At 35.1% G+C, this 16,999-nt stretch overlaps 1 protein-coding gene across 1 annotated transcript in view; it reads right to left on the bottom strand.

The window, feature by feature from the left end:
• The window catches only part of LOC137432284 (SH3 and multiple ankyrin repeat domains protein 2), a 910,319-nt gene that overhangs the window by 583,439 nt on the left and 309,881 nt on the right, over nucleotides 1-16,999 (bottom strand). The window contains 1 exon segment of the mRNA XM_078782990.1: nucleotides 3,771-3,879. Coding sequence (XP_078639116.1) covers nucleotides 3,771-3,879 — 109 coding nt within the window.

The raw sequence follows: 16,999 nt of genomic DNA, 5'->3' as shown, positions 1-16,999 counted from the left end.
GTATATGTGAGATAAGGCCATTTCCAATAGTGATACCTACGTTGTGTAAAAGAAATAAATAAGAGTAGGCCCCGTTCATTTTGTGGCGCACCCTCCAAATCGACCTCATTGCGCACCATCCAGTCTGCGCCCTATTGCCCCTCGCATTCGGAGGCTGAAACCAGCCGAATGCCACGAGGTAAGGCCTGGAAAAGGGGCGGAGCGCGAGGTTGGGGGTGTAGCCACGTCAAGCAGACGTCAAGGGCGGAGCTGGTAAGACCCCAACAACCAACCAGGGCTCAGTGGGCATGGCCTAAGGGGCGTGGTAAGTGCGCGTCTGGCACATTCCAGAGGGTTCACTGGGTGGCGCTATATAACCGCGCACGCAAAGCCCTTTGAGAGGACTGCGCGAAGAGGACTTACCAGAGGACTGATGAGCGAGGGGCTTTGCAACAGGACTTGCTATTGGGGAAGGACTCGCGTGATAAGGACTTGTTTGGAGCGCATTGCATTGCGAGGAGGACTCGCACGATTGGCGCATAAAAGAGGCCTGATTGGAGATCGCCCTGTTTGAGGACTGGTTGGGAGAGGCGCTGTTATCCTGAGTGATCGCAAGAACTCCAGGGATTATCCTGGAGGATTTTAGCAATGGGAGAAAATCTCCCTGTGTACAAAACAATGAGATTTTTTCCAAACACGATGGGATTATACAAAACTGTTTTGAGATAAAATTTTACTCGCGCTCGTCAAATCTCATTATTCTCGGGGTATTAATTAAAAATAAATATGGTCAAGAAAACAAAGACTTGTGTGTTTCTTTCTGTATTCAAATAGACTATCTTACTCTCTGTGGCTTTTATTGCATCAATGATGAACCATGCCACAGATAAGTTTAACACATAAGTTGCCATGAATTAGCACATTTGATCACATTTAATAATACTGATTGAAAACATCAAAAGTCATGTTGTTTGATCACATGACAATGTCCGCCTCCCTGAAGATAGATTGTTATCATAAGACAAGAAACAATGTCCTTAACCGTAGACAGTAAATCATCAGTTGCTGAAAAATCATGTCAATCACAATGTCCCTGGTGATAGTGGTGATAGATAGTGATAGTGAATTTAAGGACCCAGCTGTCTTGAAACGTTATTAAAGTTTTGCCGGAAGTAGCTGTCTGCACTGTGGCGGCCCTGGCCACTGTCCCGCTTTCGCCCTGCACACGGTGACTAGCTGGATCATCCTGGTTGTCCTCGGTGGTAGAACTACTGCTGGTACCTATAAAGAATCGTTTTATACTTTGCCCATCAGGCTGTGGTTGCGGAGGTCTCTTTTTCGGCGGCATTTTCGGAAAAAGTGTAATCCAGAATCTACTGCAGACAGCGAACACGTGGTTGCCGAAAAGCCGTCGTTTAATCTTGTCACGGCTACCGTAAAGCGTGAAAGCGAAATTAAAATGGCTACGGTCTGTTTACAGTTTAGAATAGCTTCGCCTTTGACAACTTCCAGACCTGACAAAAGCAGTAGTAAGTACACGAATTGAGACTGTTTCGCCTGAAAACTATACCGCGACAACTGACACGCACTATGTGATTTTTTATCGCTCTGGCCAAAATTGTATGCGATATTTTCCAACTTTATGCAAGAATATCGCGGAATCGCGGCCAAAGTCAATCCCTGGAACTCGTTGAGGATTTGGCTTTGGGCTTGCTGGGAGCGCATATAAAGCGCCGGTATTTCTATTACGTACGCGGCCGTGAGCCGCGAAGTAACCGCTAGCCCAGTTTACCGATCCCCCGATATAATTGTCCAATCCGCGCCAACGACACGCGGAGAGCTTGCCTGCCGTCTACCATCTTCTTCGTGGTACGAGTTGGGGACCGGAGCGAGCTGTGTACGCCATCTTTGGACCCTCAACCCGACCATCTACAACCCCCGTGTGAGTCTGAGTCTGAGTGCGAACGGGCCCGTGTCCAGGGATAAGTTAAGACCATCATTCAGGCTGCCCTGTGTATCTGCTTCTTCTTCTTCATTGTACAAAGTGTAAATAAATTGCTTGTTATTCCTTTTCCTCTTGATTCGACCGTTTTAGTGATTTCTCCATTGGGTAAACGTGGCACGATTAGAAACTGCTCCAATCGGGTTAGTTCCTGCTAACGGCCCGAATTGCGGCTCGCTGTCGCTCGGCGTGTCCACTAAAACCGTGGTTCGGGCAGGGTTATTTCCTTGCTTCATGGCCGGCGTTAGTAATTAGGTAATAAGAATTCGGCTTACGACCCTACCTAACGTCGTCCGGAAGGAACGTCATAGCCCCGGATCGCGTCGGCTAGATAACAGACAAGGGGATTAATCCCCCCTTTGTAAAAGGGGAAAGGCCGACGAGGAGATCCGCAACAATATATATATATATATATATATATATATATATATATATATATATATATATATATATATATATATATATATAAAGATATATATATGTATATACACATCTGCAATTCTTGGACAATGCAAACATAAATATTTGTACAAAGGAGTAAGGTTTATCGCATCTTCTTCCAGGGCTACACAATGTAGCCCTGGAAGATGCACATGTGCTCGCAACGGCAAAATGAAATGCGAATTATGGAAACACTTAGATTTGCTCATCAGTTTTATATTTCTGGAATGTTCTAATTGCAACAAACGCCAGGTATAAATTCCATTTTGGGCATTAGTCTTTAAAAAGGGCACGCCAACACAGAGTGAAATGCCAAAGAGCCGCATCAAATGCTCTGGAATAAGAGCAAGAATGGTTAGCGGGTTTTCGTGGAATTAAAAGGGACAGGCAAAAAAGAAAAAAGAAAAAAAAAGTTGTTTAGAATAGTTTTCCTGAAATAACCATCAATTTGCAAGGTGTCATAGGATGACGATGAATGGTGCACAGCAAGCACGCTCATCATGTCCCAAATCACGTCCCGTCCACACAGTGAAATATCAGCCGACAATGAAATCCAGCGGTCGATAATCTCGCAGAACATTATGCTGGAGTATGAGAAAATTCACATAGCATGGTGAGGTTGCCGTACCTGGTTCATTAAAATTGGTTGCTTGTAGCATGGACAATCAAAGTGTAGATTAAAAGGACAGAGGTGCCAACGCAAGATCTGCAAGCGGTAGACTTTTTTTTTTTCAGGAATGCAAATGCAAGGAGCAGGTGAAAGGAGGCATTTACTCGAGCTCTGATAAGTGCAAACCACACACTGCCAACATAGGCTTTCTTTGGGAGATTAAGGAGCAGCAATGGTGAATTTAGAGGAAGCCGTTTTTAATCACAAGACTGACCATTTTTGATGAATTAGTGCAAGTCTGAAACATCAGATTATTTTAGTGACCACTCAGCAGAAAATTCCCAAAGTACTTGCATCTGTCAAATGTATAGCTCATTATAAACTAATTTAACTGAAATCCATCAATTCTCTTGAACTAATCCATACACTTCCATTACCTTGTGATTTAAGATGACATCCAATTAGATTGAGCTTCCATATCCTAATTAATCCAGTAGCGGCTTGACCCAATGGTCTACTCTAGTGAGAGCTAGGCCCCACTGGATCTTTTTGTCCACAGGATTGCAGATTGCACAATCAGCTCTACCATCCCGGCTGAAGACAGCATTTACGGCACCAGAAAGTGAGTCTGGATAATAGGAATTAACTACACTTGCGGTGCTAAACAGCACAAAGAATGCTATCAATGCTCCACGTTATTATTCTACAGGTTAACTGACTTCTGAAGTCTTGCCTCACCTCCAGTGTCGGGATCCTGGAAATTCGGATCCATACCCCTCTCCAGAAGCCTCCCAATTTTCTCAACCGCCAAGTGTCGGATATACTCCATAAACCTCCGCAAGTTCACCTGACACGGACAAGAATAGGGCAAGGTGGTGCGCTCAGACAAAAAGGCCAGTGGAGGTACTTGATAATGACTACCTCTCACCTCACGTCACTGTATTACAGTAAAAAAAAAAATCACAGAAAACGTCTTGTGCACTGTATTGAAGATAGCTTTGAATGAGTTGTACATTGCATCACAGCTATCTATGCAGTCATAAATGTTACATGTAATAAAAACATTTTTTTTAATGTAAAGGTATGTTGGGATGTTACTCCAAAAAGTATGTAAGCAAGGTAGGGATGATCACAAGAAATTATCATGTGAATCCATCCCTACATCTGTCTTTGAATAAATGTCCCTAGAAAAGACAAAGTTAGATCGAACACACACACACTGACACACACTGACACACACTGACGCACAGTGTCTTTTCTCAGTTTGCACAATATTCCCTTTATGAGTTGTCCTTGGAAATTTATGGTGGAATCTGTCTTCCTTACTTCACAAGATGGCATGACATTAAGCACATCAATGGAGAAGGAACAATGTGACATATATTCCAACCCGAAATGATGGATGTGTTATTGAACCGCACTGCACTGTGTGGACTACAAAGCTCGGAGGGAAAGCCATTTACAGCTCACATGGAGATGCTTGTTCTGCTTGCCCTAACTCAGCAGAAGACTCAGAATATAACACCTCTCCAGTGGGTGGATTAACATGTTTCCGGTCGAAGCATCCCCTGAACATCTGCCCATGTAATCCCAAGGATGGCAATGATCACAAATACTGCCTCATTGGTGGGACTGGAGGAACACCATTATGTAGTAATATAATGTATATAAAAATGAGATGGGAATTTGTAATCATTTCTTCATTATGGAGAAGGTAACTACATTTACTTTTAATGTGGTCGAAGCTCATAATATCAATTGTACATTAATGGCAAAATGTATTGGCCTATGGGTGGCCCGCTACTGTAATGACCTATTACCCAGAGCACGTGAAGGGAAAAGTCTGTCCTTCTGTCTTGAAACTTTAATTTATGATCGAGGAAGAACTTAATTTCAATGGAATGTTATATTTTGAACATGAATCTGAAAAGGAACCTGTAGTTTTGCAGTTCTTTGACTGAATTTGTTCCGATTGCAAATGCGCAGAGAGGTTTGAGATAATTTTTTAAGCGATGAAGGCACTTCAATATTTGGCTATCTCCTTCCTTCCATCTGTCCATCCGTCCGTCAAAAATGAAGAAAAACCTTTATAACCCACCGTGGTAAATCTAGAGGGTTCCAAAGTGTAATTCTAATGGGTTCTAATGGGTAATTCCAAAGGGTAATTCTAAAGTGTAATTCTAAAGGGTAATTCTAAAGGGTAATTCTAAAGGGCAATCCTAAAGGGCAATCCTAAAGGGTAATTCTAAAGTGTAATTCTAAAGTGTAATTCTAAAGTGTAATTCTAAATGTAATTCCAAAGTGTAATTCTAAAGGGTAATTCTAAATGTAATTCCAAAGTGTAATTCTAAAGGGTAATTCTAAAGGGTAATTCTAAAGGGTAATTCTAAAGGGCAATCCTAAAGGGCAATCCTAAAGGGTAATTCTAAAGTGTAATTCTAAAGTGTAATTCTAAAGTGTAATTCTAAAGGGTAATTCTAAAGGGTAATTCTAAAGGGTAATTCTAAAGGGTAATTCTAAAGGGTAATTCTAAAGGGTAATTCTAAAGTGTAATTCTAAAGTGTAATTCTAAAGTGTAATTCTAAAGGGTAATTCTAAAGTGTAATTCTAAAGGGTAATTCTAAAGCGTAATTCTAAAGCGTAATTCTAAAGGGTAATTCTAAAGTGGCATTCTAAAGTGTGATTCTAAAGTGTAATTCTAAAGTGTAATTCAAAAGTGTAATTCTAAAGTGTAATTCTAAAGCGTAATTCTAAAGCGTAATTCTAAAGTGTAATTCTAAAGGGTGATTCTAAAGGGTAATTCTAACGTGTAATTCTAGAGTGTGATTCCAAAGTGTAATTCTAAAGTGTAATTCTAAAGTGTAATTCTAAAGGGTAATTCTAAAGGGTAATTCTAAAGTGTAATTCTAAAGGGTAATTCTAACATGTAATTCTAAAGTGTGATTCCAAAGTGTAATTCTAAAGTGTAATTTTAAAGTGTAATTCTATAGGGTAATTCCAAAGGGTAATTCTAAAGGGTAATTCTAAAGGGTAATTCTAAAGGGTAATTCTAAAGGGTAATTCTAAAGGGTAATTCTAAAGGGTAATTCTAAAGGGTAATTCTAAAGTGTAATTCTGAAGTGTAATTCTAAAGGGTAATTCTAAAGTGTAATTCTAAAGGGTGATTCTAAAGGGTGATTCTAAAGGGTAATTCTAAAGTGTAATTCTAAAGTGTAATTCTAAAGTGTAATTCTAAAGTGTAATTCTAAAGTATAATTCTAAAGTGTAATTCCAAAGTGTAATTCTAAAGTGTAATTCCAAAGTGTAATTCTAAATGTAATTCTAAAGTGTAATTCTAAACTGTAATTCTAAAGTGTAATTCCAAAGTGTAATTCTAAAGTGTAATTCTAAAGTGTAATTCCAAAGTGTAATTCTAAAGTGTAATTCCAAAGTGTAATTCTAAAGTGTAATTCTAAAGTGTAATTCTAAAGTGTAATTCTAAAGTGTAATTCTAAACGGTAATTCTAAAGTGTAATTCTAAAGGGTAATTCTAAAGTGTAATTCTAAAGTGTAATTCTAAAGTGTAATTCTAAAGGGTAATTCTAAAGTGTAATTCTAAAGTGTAATTCTAAAGTGTAATTCTAAAGGGTAATTCTAAAGTGTAATTCTAAAGTGCAATTCTAAAGTGTAATTCTAAAGTGTAATTCTAAAGTGCAATTCTAAAGTGTAATTCTAAAGTGTAATTCTAAAGTGTAATTCTAAAGTGTAATTCTAAAGTGTAATTCTAAAGTGCAATTCTAAAGTGTAATTCTAAAGTGTAATTCTAATGTGTAATTCTAAAGTGTAATTCTAAAGGGTAATTCTAAAGTGTAATTCTAAAGTGCAATTCTAAAGTGCAATTCTAAAGTGCAATTCTAAAGTGTAATTCTGAAGTGTAATTCTAATGTGTAATTCTAAAGTGTAATTCTAAAGTGCAATTCTAAAGTGCAATTCTAAAGTGTAATTCTAAAGTGCAATTCTAAAGTGTAATTCTAAAGTGTAATTCTAAAGTGTAATTCTAAAGTGTAATTCTAAAGTGTAATTCTTATGTGTAAATCTAAAGTGTAATTCCAAAGTGTAATTCTAAAGGGTAATTCTAAAGGGTAATTCTAAAGGGTAATTCTAAAGGGCAATCCTAAAGGGCAATCCTAAAGGGTAATTCTAAAGTGTAATTCTAAAGTGTAATTCTAAAGTGTAATTCTAAAGGGTAATTCTAAAGGGTAATTCTAAAGGGTAATTCTAAAGGGTAATTCTAAAGGGTAATTCTAAAGGGTAATTCTAAAGTGTAATTCTAAAGTGTAATTCTAAAGTGTAATTCTAAAGGGTAATTCTAAAGTGTAATTCTAAAGGGTAATTCTAAAGCGTAATTCTAAAGCGTAATTCTAAAGGGTAATTCTAAAGTGGCATTCTAAAGTGTGATTCTAAAGTGTAATTCTAAAGTGTAATTCAAAAGTGTAATTCTAAAGTGTAATTCTAAAGCGTAATTCTAAAGCGTAATTCTAAAGTGTAATTCTAAAGGGTGATTCTAAAGGGTAATTCTAACGTGTAATTCTAGAGTGTGATTCCAAAGTGTAATTCTAAAGTGTAATTCTAAAGTGTAATTCTAAAGGGTAATTCTAAAGGGTAATTCTAAAGTGTAATTCTAAAGGGTAATTCTAACATGTAATTCTAAAGTGTGATTCCAAAGTGTAATTCTAAAGTGTAATTTTAAAGTGTAATTCTATAGGGTAATTCCAAAGGGTAATTCTAAAGGGTAATTCTAAAGGGTAATTCTAAAGGGTAATTCTAAAGGGTAATTCTAAAGGGTAATTCTAAAGGGTAATTCTAAAGTGTAATTCTAAAGTGTAATTCTAAAGGGTAATTCTAAAGTGTAATTCTAAAGGGTGATTCTAAAGGGTGATTCTAAAGGGTAATTCTAAAGTGTAATTCTAAAGTGTAATTCTAAAGTGTAATTCTAAAGTGTAATTCTAAAGTATAATTCTAAAGTGTAATTCCAAAGTGTAATTCTAAAGTGTAATTCCAAAGTGTAATTCTAAATGTAATTCTAAAGTGTAATTCTAAACTGTAATTCTAAAGTGTAATTCCAAAGTGTAATTCTAAAGTGTAATTCTAAAGTGTAATTCCAAAGTGTAATTCTAAAGTGTAATTCCAAAGTGTAATTCTAAAGTGTAATTCTAAAGTGTAATTCTAAAGTGTAATTCTAAAGTGTAATTCTAAACGGTAATTCTAAAGTGTAATTCTAAAGGGTAATTCTAAAGTGTAATTCTAAAGTGTAATTCTAAAGTGTAATTCTAAAGGGTAATTCTAAAGTGTAATTCTAAAGTGTAATTCTAAAGTGTAATTCTAAAGGGTAATTCTAAAGTGTAATTCTAAAGTGCAATTCTAAAGTGTAATTCTAAAGTGTAATTCTAAAGTGCAATTCTAAAGTGTAATTCTAAAGTGTAATTCTAAAGTGTAATTCTAAAGTGTAATTCTAAAGTGTAATTCTAAAGTGCAATTCTAAAGTGTAATTCTAAAGTGTAATTCTAATGTGTAATTCTAAAGTGTAATTCTAAAGGGTAATTCTAAAGTGTAATTCTAAAGTGCAATTCTAAAGTGCAATTCTAAAGTGCAATTCTAAAGTGTAATTCTAAAGTGTAATTCTAATGTGTAATTCTAAAGTGTAATTCTAAAGTGCAATTCTAAAGTGCAATTCTAAAGTGTAATTCTAAAGTGCAATTCTAAAGTGTAATTCTAAAGTGTAATTCTAAAGTGTAATTCTAAAGTGTAATTCTAAAGTGTAATTCTTATGTGTAAATCTAAAGTGTAATTCCAAAGTGTAATTCTAAAGTGTAATTCTAAAGTGTAATTCTATAGGGTAATTCCAAAGGGTAATTCTAAAGGGTAATTCTAAAGGGTAATTCTAAAGGGTAATTCTAAAGGGTAATTCTAAAGGGTAATTCTAAAGTGTAATTCTAAAGGGTAATTCTAAAGGGTAATTCTAAAGGGTAATTCTAAAGGGTAATTCTAAAGGGTAATTCTAAAGGGTAATTCTAAAGGGTAATTCTAAAGGGTAATTCTAAAGGGTAATTCTAAAGGGTAATTCTAAAGTGTAATTCTAAAGGGTAATTCTAAAGGGTAATTCTAAAGGGTAATTCTAAAGGGTAATTCTAAAGGGTAATTCTAAAGGGTAATTCTAAAGTGTAATTCTAAAGGGTAATTCTAAAGGGTAATTCTAAAGGGTAATTCTAAAGGGTAATTCTAAAGGGCAATTCTAAAGTGCAATTCTAAAGTGTAATTCTAAAGTGTAATTCTAAAGTGTAATTCTAATGTGTAAATCTAAAGTGTAATTCCAAAGTGTAATTCTAAAGTGTAATTCTAAAGTGTAATTCTATAGGGTAATTCCAAAGGGTAATTCTAAAGGGTAATTCTAAAGGGTAATGCTAAAGGGTAATTCTAAAGGGTAATTCTAAAGGGTAATTCTAAAGGGTAATTCTAAAGTGTAATTCTAAAGTGTAATTCTAAAGGGTAATTCTAAAGTGTAATTCTAAAGGGTGATTCTAAAGGGTAATTCTAAAGTGTAATTCTAAAGTGTAATTCCAAAGTGTAATTCCAAAGTGTAATTCCAAAGTGTAATTCTAAAGTGTAATTCTAAAGTGTAATTCTAAAGTGTAGTTCTAAAGTGTAGTTCTAAAGTGTAATTCTAAAGTGTAGTTCTAAAGTGTAATTCTAAAGTGTAATTCCAAAGTGTAATTCTAAAGTGTAATTCTAAAGTGTAATTCTAAATGTAATTCTAAAGTGTAATTCCAAAGTGTAATTCTAAAGTGTAATTCTAAAGTGTAATTCCAAAGTGTAATTCTAAAGTGTAATTCTAAAGTGTAATTCCAAAGTGTAATTCTAAAGTGTAATTCCAAAGTGTAATTCTAAAGTGTAATTCTAAAGTGTAATTCTAAAGTGTAATTCTAAAGTGTAATTCTAAAGTGTAATTCTAAAGTGTAATTCTAAACGGTAATTCTAAAGGGTAATTCTAAAGTGTAATTCTAAAGTGTAATTCTAAAGGGTAATTCTAAAGTGTAATTCTAAAGTGTAATTCTAAAGTGTAATTCTAAAGTGTAATTCTAAAGTGTAATTCTAAAGTGTAATTCTAAAGTGTAATTCTAAAGTGTAATTCCAAAGTGTAATTCTAAAGTGTAATTCTAAAGGGTAATTCTAAAGTGTAATTCTAAAGTGTAATTCTAAAGTGTAATTCTAAAGTGTAATTCTAAAGTGTAATTCCAAAGTGTAATTCTAAAGTGTAATTCTAAAGTGTAATTCTAAAGTGTAATTCTAAAGTGTAATTCCAAAGTGTAATTCTAAAGTGTAATTCTAAAGTGTAATTCTAAAGTGTAATTCTAAAGTGTAATTCTAAAGTGTAATTCTAAAGTGTAATTCTAAAGTGTAATTCTAAAGTGTAATTCTAAAGTGTAATTATAAAGTGTAATTCTAAAGTGTAATTCTAAAGTATAATTCTAAAGTGTAATTCTAAAGTGCAATTCTAAAGTGTAATTCTAAAGTGTAATTCTAAAGTGTAATTCTAAAGTGTAATTCTAAAGTGTAATTCTAAAGTGTAATTCTAAAGTGTAATTCTAAAGTGTAATTCTAAAGTGTAATTCTAAAGTGTAATTCTAAAGTGTAATTCTAAAGTGTAATTCTAAAGTGTAATTCTAAAGTGTAATTCTAAAGTGTAATTCTAAAGTGTAATTCTTAAGTGTAATTCTAAAGTGTAATTCTAAAGTGTAATTCTAAAGGGTAATTCTAAAGTGTAATTCTAAAGTGTAATTCTAAAGTGTAATTCTAAAGTGTAATTCTAAAGTGTAATTCTAAAGTGTAATTCTAAAGTGTAATTCTAAAGTGTAATTCTAAAGTGTAATTCTAAAGTGTAATTCCAAAGTGTAATTCCAAAGTATAATTCTACAGTGTAATTCTAAAGTGTAATTCTAAAGTGTAATTCTAAAGTGTAATTCTAAAGTGTAATTCTAAAGTGTAATTCTAAAGTGTAATTCTAAAGTGTAATTCTAAAGTGTAATTCCAAAGTGTAATTCTAAAGTGTAATTCTAAAGTGTAATTCTAAAGTGTAATTCTAAAGTGTAATTCTAAAGTGTAATTCTAAAGTGTAATTCTAAAGTGTAATTCTAAAGTGTAATTCTAAAGTGTAGTTCTAAAGTGTAGTTCTAAAGTGTAATTCTAAAGTGTAATTCTAAAGTGTAATTCTAAAGTGTAATTCTAAAGTGTAATTCTAAAGTGTAATTCTAAAGTGTAATTCCAAAGTGTAATTCTAAAGGGTAATTCTAATGTGTAATTCTAAAGTGTAATTCCAAAGTGTAATTCTAAAGTGTAATTCTAAAGTGTAATTCTAAAGTGTAATTCTAAAGTGTAATTCTAAAGTGTAATTCTAAAGTGTAATTCTAAAGTGTAATTCCAAAGTGTAATTCTAAAGTGTAGTTCTAAAGTGTAATTCTAAAGTGTAATTCTAAAGTGTAATTCTAAAGTGTAATTCTAAAGTGTAATTCTAAAGTGTAATTCTAAAGTGTAATTCTAAAGTGTAATTCTAAAGTGTAATTCCAAAGTGTAATTCTAAAGTGTAATTCCAAAGTGTAATTCTAAAGTGTAATTCTAAAGTGTAATTCTAAAGTGTAATTCTAAAGTGTAATTCTAAAGTGTAATTCTAAAGTGTAATTCTAAAGTGTAATTCTAAAGTGTAATTCTAAAGTGTAATTCCAAAGTGTAATTCTAAAGTGTAATTCTAAAGTGTAATTCTAAAGTGTAATTCTAAAGTGTAATTCTAAAGTGTAATTCTAAAGTGTAATTCTAAAGTGTAATTCTAAAGTATAATTCTAAAGTGTAATTCTAAAGTGTAATTCTAAAGTGTAATTCTAAAGTGTAATTCTAAAGTGTAATTCCAAAGTGTAATTCTAAAGTGTAATTCCAAAGTGTAATTCTAAAGTGTAATTCTAAAGTGTAATTCTAAAGTGTAATTCTAAAGTGTAATTCTAAAGTGTAATTCTAAAGTGTAATTCCAAAGGGTAATTCTAAAGTGTAATTCTAAAGTGTAATTCTAAAGGGTAATTCTAAAGGGTAATTCTAAAGTGTAATTCTAAAGTGTAATTCTAAAGGGTAATTCTAAAGGGTAATTCTAAAGGGTAATTCGAAAGTGTAATTCTAAAGTGTAGTTCTAAAGTGTAATTCCAAAGTGTAATTCTAAAGTGTAATTCTAAAGTGTAATTCTAAAGTGGAATTCTAAAGTGTAATTCTAAAGTGTAATTCTAAAGTGTAATTCTAAAGTGTAATTCTAAAGTGTAATTCTAAAGTGTAATTCCAAAGGGTAATTCTAAAGTGTAATTCTAAAGAGTTTCGTTTGTTTTTGGGCTTTGCCTATTTCAGTTAAAAATGCCAAAATGAACCACTTCCTTCAGACATGGGTGCGATTTTCTTTGCTCTGTCCTATTGTCTGGCAGTAAAATAAAATTGAAAATCATTCGAAATAGAAAACTTACTGCTTTTCAGGATGTCATAAAGGGCACATAACAGACACCAACAAGAAAGAGCGATCAGAGATTGCAAACCCTCACCAGGATGTGTTTTCAGTGGATTTTAAGGCTTTTGTGTTAAAACAAATATGGCGGCCGAACCACGTGACCGATGACGTCATCATTTTTTTTCCTTCGCCAATTTATCCCAAGATTATGCTCAAGACATTTCATCTTGATCGGATGAAGTTTTGTACTTGTCGAATTATGACGTCACCTTGGAGGCACCTATGACGTCATAAATAACAGATGTTATTCCATATGGAGAGTTCTTTACAATGAGCCATGTCTCAATGTTTTCTATTCTGCGCTTTCGGAGATATAGAGGTGCAAAGTTTTTAGGTTTTTCCAAAATGGCGGCCAAACCACGTGACCTATGATGTCATAATTATCATTAGAAATTCTACACGTCGAGATGCACCTATGATGAAAATTTCCTGTCAATCAGACCAACGGTTGCAGAGAAAATTATATTTATTCTGTGCGGACAAACAGACAGATGAAAAATCACTCATAGAGCGACACTTGTCAAAAGTGAACAAAGCCGAATGGCACTCATAGAGCATCCTTTTGACCTCAAAAATAGTTGGTGGTTGAATTCAGTTAGCTGATATGAAAATCCTTTTCAAATTTCAAGTCAATCGGATGAAAATTGGGGATTTTAGGAATTTGAAAAAAGTGGTTGACCTTTGGCCTATGTTGACCTTTTGGCCTTTGGTGATCTCAAAAATAGTTAATGGTTTAATTCAGTTCGCCAATATGTAAATCCTATTCAAATTTCAAGTCAATCGGATGAAAATTGAGGATTTTAGAAATTCGAAAAAATGTGGTTGACCTTTGGCCTATGTTGACCTTTTGCCCTAGGCTGATCTCAAAAATAGTTGGTGGTTGAATTCAGTTGGCTGATGTGAAAAATCTATTCAAATTTCAAGTCAATCGGATGAAAATTGAGGATTTTATAAATTTGAAATTGTTGTTGACCTTTGGCCTATGTTGACCTTTTGGCCTATGCTGATCTAAAAATAGTTGGTGGTTGAATTCAATTCGCCGATATGTAAATCCTCTTCAAATTTCAAGTCAATCGGATGAAAATTGAGGATTTTAGAAATTCGAAAAAAAGTGGTTGACCTTTGGCCCATGTTGACTTTTTGGCCGACGCTGATCTCAAAAGTAGTTGGTGGTTGAATTCAGTTAGCCGATATGTAAATCCTATTCCTGATGGTCCATCATCTCATGTCATGTCTCGGTTTGGAACGGTCTGGGACGGTTTGACATGGCTCAGGTGGTTCGTCACAGCACGGAACGGTTTGTGGCAGCTCGGAATGGTCTAGCACAGCACGGCCCTGATGGTCCATCATGTCATGTCATCACTTGGTTTGGAACGGTCTGGCACGGTTTGACATTGCACGGAACAGTTTGTCACAACTCGGAACGGAATGGCACGGTTTGACATTGCACGGAACAGTTTGTCACAACTCGGAACGGTCTGGCACGGTTTGACATTGCACGGAACAGTTTGTCACAACTCGGAACGGAATGGCACGGTTTGGTTCGGCTCAGCTCAGAACGTTCCGAAACGGCCAGGCGAACTTTTCGGTCATCAACATCATTTATCTTCTGTGATTTTTTTTTTTTAATCAACATTATACATAAAGCGACTGATTGAATCTGATAGAGCATGATTTGCGAATATAGAAATGCCATATTTGTCATTTGAAATTCCGTTATCACAATGAAAACTAGAATGGCACTCAGTATGGAGCATACCACCGCCAGGTGAACAGTTTACGTTATGTATCCTAGAGTAGAACAGAAAACCACAATACAGAATCACATTTAATCAAAATCATCCGTCCACAACATTTTTAGATATCCTGCTTTGTATCGTTTTTTGGCCCAATCTCCCAATGGTGAAGAATCACTTTTAAAAATTCTACTAGCCAGATCCGGATCCGGATCTTCACCAAAATTTAATCGATTCTTCCTGGTCACACACACAACCTGTCCACCAAGTTTCGTCCAAATCCATCCATAACTTTTTCAGATATCCTGCGATATGTTTGTTTTAGTCCGATCACTCAATGGTGAAGAATCACTTTTAAAAAATTCTACTATCCGGATCCGAATCCGGATCTTCACCAAAATCTAATCATTTCGTTTTTGTCACATGCACCACCTCTCTGCCAAATCTCGTCCAAATCCGTCCACTACTTTTTGAGATATCGTGTTCACAAACAAACAGACAGACAGACAGGGGTGAAAACATAACCTCCATCCACTTTGGTGGCGGAGGTAATAAAAATATTTCTGAAATAATCATACTTTTCTTTATGAAACAAAAATAAATCCACAAGCCTGTGAGTATTATTCTTCAACAACTGTGCTGCGACAGGAGGAGATGCTCTTGGCCCCGTCATTTTTGAGCAGGTTCTCCTCCATAGTACAATATAAACAAGAAAGAGCAATCAAAGATTGCAGACCCTCACCAGGACTAGTTTTGTGTGGTGTATTTTGTGTGGTAAATAAATGAGAGGATGCATTAAATGAAAGATCGTTGATTGCAAATGAAAGGTCTAAATGGTCCAATTGTAAATGTGTAAAAGTCAAAGGTCTGAAAAGTTGTAAAGGTCGAAATGTCTAAAGGTCGAACCACCTTTAGAGGGCATTTTCCTCACAGAGCGGGGGTAGGCCTTTTTTGTGCACCGTGGTCCCCTTTTTGAAGCAATGTTTTATGGCCGGATGCCCTTCCTGTCCAACCCTGTTAGTCGCCTATTGCGACCCACAGGGAATTACCAGTGAACTGGTACTCAATTTGCCGACCTCGGAAGGGTGACAGGCTGAGTCAACCCCCCTGGTGTAAATTCAACGATAAATGTCTAAAGCTTGAAAGGCCTGAAATTGCCCAAAGTGTCTAAAGGGTCTTAAAATGTCTGAAAGTGGTCTAAAGGTCCAAGGGGTCTACAGTATATTAAAAGGTCTGAAAGATGTGAACGTCTAAAGGTCTGAAGGGTAGAAAGGAGACCAAGGGTCTTCGGGGTTCTAAAGGGTCTCAGAAGATCTCAAGGGTCTTAGAGGTACAAGGGTTTTAAAGGGTGTAACGGGGTCTACAGGGCCTACATGGTCTTAAGGGTTTAAAGGGCTTTAGGATTCTTAAAGGGTGTTAGGGTTATTATCGGGTGCTAGTGTTTGGAAGGGTCTAAAGGGTCTGAGGGGTCTTAAAGGGTCTAAAGGGTCTTCGGGTTATAAAGGGTCTAATGTAATTTATACACATTCAGGTTCTGTGTGGACAAACAGACCCAAAAGCAATCAATGCCTCTCCTTTGGCGAGGGTAATCAGATTTTCAAGTGCAGAGTTTAGGCCAAGGCGTTTAAAAGAATCAAAACAGCAACATGAAGCAGCGAAGTGGGAGCAAGATGGCACGAATGCATGGAGATGAACAGAACAAATTCATGTGGCGAAAACGCTGAATTATTTCATGACCGTTTTATCAAATACACTGTGGAATGTAACACTAATGGAATTCAAAATTATTATTACAAAGAGTAATGGAACTGGGAACAGGCATAAAGAAACGTTCCACTTGTATTGATTGACAATGCAATCAATCTCACTTCGAAAGCTTGAAAAAGAAAGAAAGAGTAACACTTCGAAAAGCTTCGAAAGAGAGAAATGTGAAAAGGAGACTTGTTGATTTGGAAAGAAAAGTTCGAATCAATAATCCGAAGGCAATTAAAAAACAATCCAGAGACGCACGTGATTGTTTAAAACATCTTCAAAAACAAGATGTCATTGTTCCAATTGACAAAGCAAATAATAATATTGCATTTGTATGTAAAACATTCCACATTCAAACACTTTTGGAAGAATTGGGCTTAGACACGGGAATTTCAAAGACCGACAAAATAAGTAACGATAACAAAATTGACTTAATACAACACGTTATAAATCACTCAACGGTGAGAAGATTGTTAGTTCCGGATAAACACCATAAATTACCATTCATTTACTGGATCCCAAAATTTTTTTTTTTTTTTTTTTTACTGGATCCCAAAAATGCACAAACACCCTTGTAAGGTGAGGTTCATCATCGCAAGTAGAGAATGTAGTTTGAAACCTTTGTCGGGCAGTATAACAGCGGCGATGAAACTAATCTATAAATGCTTAAAAAACTACCATGAAAAAGTGAAGTTTTATTCTGGTATTAAGAAATTCTGGATCATTGACAATTCCAAACCGACAGCATCCACAACATTAATAACTAGATGATATTCATAGAATACTTAGCCTGCGCAGTCAACTTGGTGCGAGCCAACTCTTCTGTTTTTGAACGTTTTTTAAATTTGATCCAATATGGCTGCCCTATCTCCCATAGGAGTGTCATGACCAGAGACATGTGAGCGAAC

This window comes from Myxine glutinosa, chromosome 8 (assembly GCF_964187855.1).
Source record: "Myxine glutinosa chromosome 8, kmMyxGlut1.1, whole genome shotgun sequence".
Lineage (NCBI taxonomy): Eukaryota > Metazoa > Chordata > Myxini > Myxiniformes > Myxinidae > Myxine > Myxine glutinosa.
The sequence above is the reverse complement of the archived record's forward strand: the minus strand, read 5'-3'. Positions and strand labels throughout refer to the sequence as shown.